The sequence below is a fragment of the Limulus polyphemus genome, unplaced genomic scaffold (assembly GCF_000517525.1).
Source record: "Limulus polyphemus unplaced genomic scaffold, Limulus_polyphemus-2.1.2 Scaffold7262, whole genome shotgun sequence".
NCBI lineage: Eukaryota > Metazoa > Arthropoda > Merostomata > Xiphosura > Limulidae > Limulus > Limulus polyphemus.
In genome coordinates this window covers 12589-13428 of record NW_013672872.1, presented here as the reverse complement: position 1 = coordinate 13428, position 840 = coordinate 12589, and the positions used below count along the sequence as shown (strand labels likewise).

Here is an 840-nt window from a genome sequence, read left to right as displayed (position 1 = left end):
TAACCTCAACAGTAAGGAAATGTCTTGATGACACAAAGATAACCTCAACAGTAAGGAAATGTCTTGACGACACAAAGATAACCTCAACAGTAAGGAAATGTCTTGATGACACAAAGATAACTTTGACAGTAAAGAAATGTCTTGACGACACAAAGATAACCTTAACAGAAAGGAAATGTCTTGATGACACAAAGATAACCTCAACAGTAAGAAAATGTCTTGACAACACAAAGATAACCTCAACAGTAAGGAAATGTCTTGACGACACAAAGATAACCTCAACAGTAAAGAAATGTCTTGACGACACAAAGATAACTTTGACAGTAAGGAAATGTCTTGATGACACAAGGATAACTTTGACAGTAAAGAAATGTCTTGACGACACAAAGATAACCTCAACAGTAAAGAAATGTCTTGATGATGTAATCCCTGTATTGATGTACATGTGTTAAAAAAAGTTTCACATAACTTAAGTACTGGTGAGTACTGACAGCATTATTTATTTACACAATATTTTATCAGTGTTTTTGGAGGTTTTTGGATGGCAGTGTTAGTAAAATACCAGATTCATGTAAATGTATATATTTAAAGTTTGGTTGAATTATCTTAGAGCAGTGTTATAGTTTATATTTCTTTTTTTAAGTAGTTTTTAAAATATTGTTCTAGTTGTGCAACAGCTTACATACTTCTGGCAGAAGAGGAGGCCACTACCATTATTGAGGTAAGGCTTAACTTGAGTACATCTTATTTTCTGTACTTTACATACTTCTGGCAGAAGAGGAGGCCACTACCATTATTGAGGTAAGGCTTAACTTGAGTACATCTTATTTTAAGTACTTT

The 840-nt window shown here is 33.3% G+C and overlaps 1 protein-coding gene across 1 annotated transcript in view; it reads left to right on the top strand.

The window, feature by feature from the left end:
- LOC106474471 (suppressor of tumorigenicity 7 protein-like) overlaps positions 1 to 840 on the top strand; it is a gene marked incomplete at its 3' end in the record, with an annotated part of 37227 nt that overhangs the window by 23955 nt on the left and 12432 nt on the right. Inside the window, exon 5 of the mRNA XM_013935165.2 lies at positions 667 to 721. Coding sequence (XP_013790619.1) covers positions 667 to 721 — 55 coding nt within the window. The remainder of the gene's footprint in view (positions 1 to 666; positions 722 to 840) is intronic.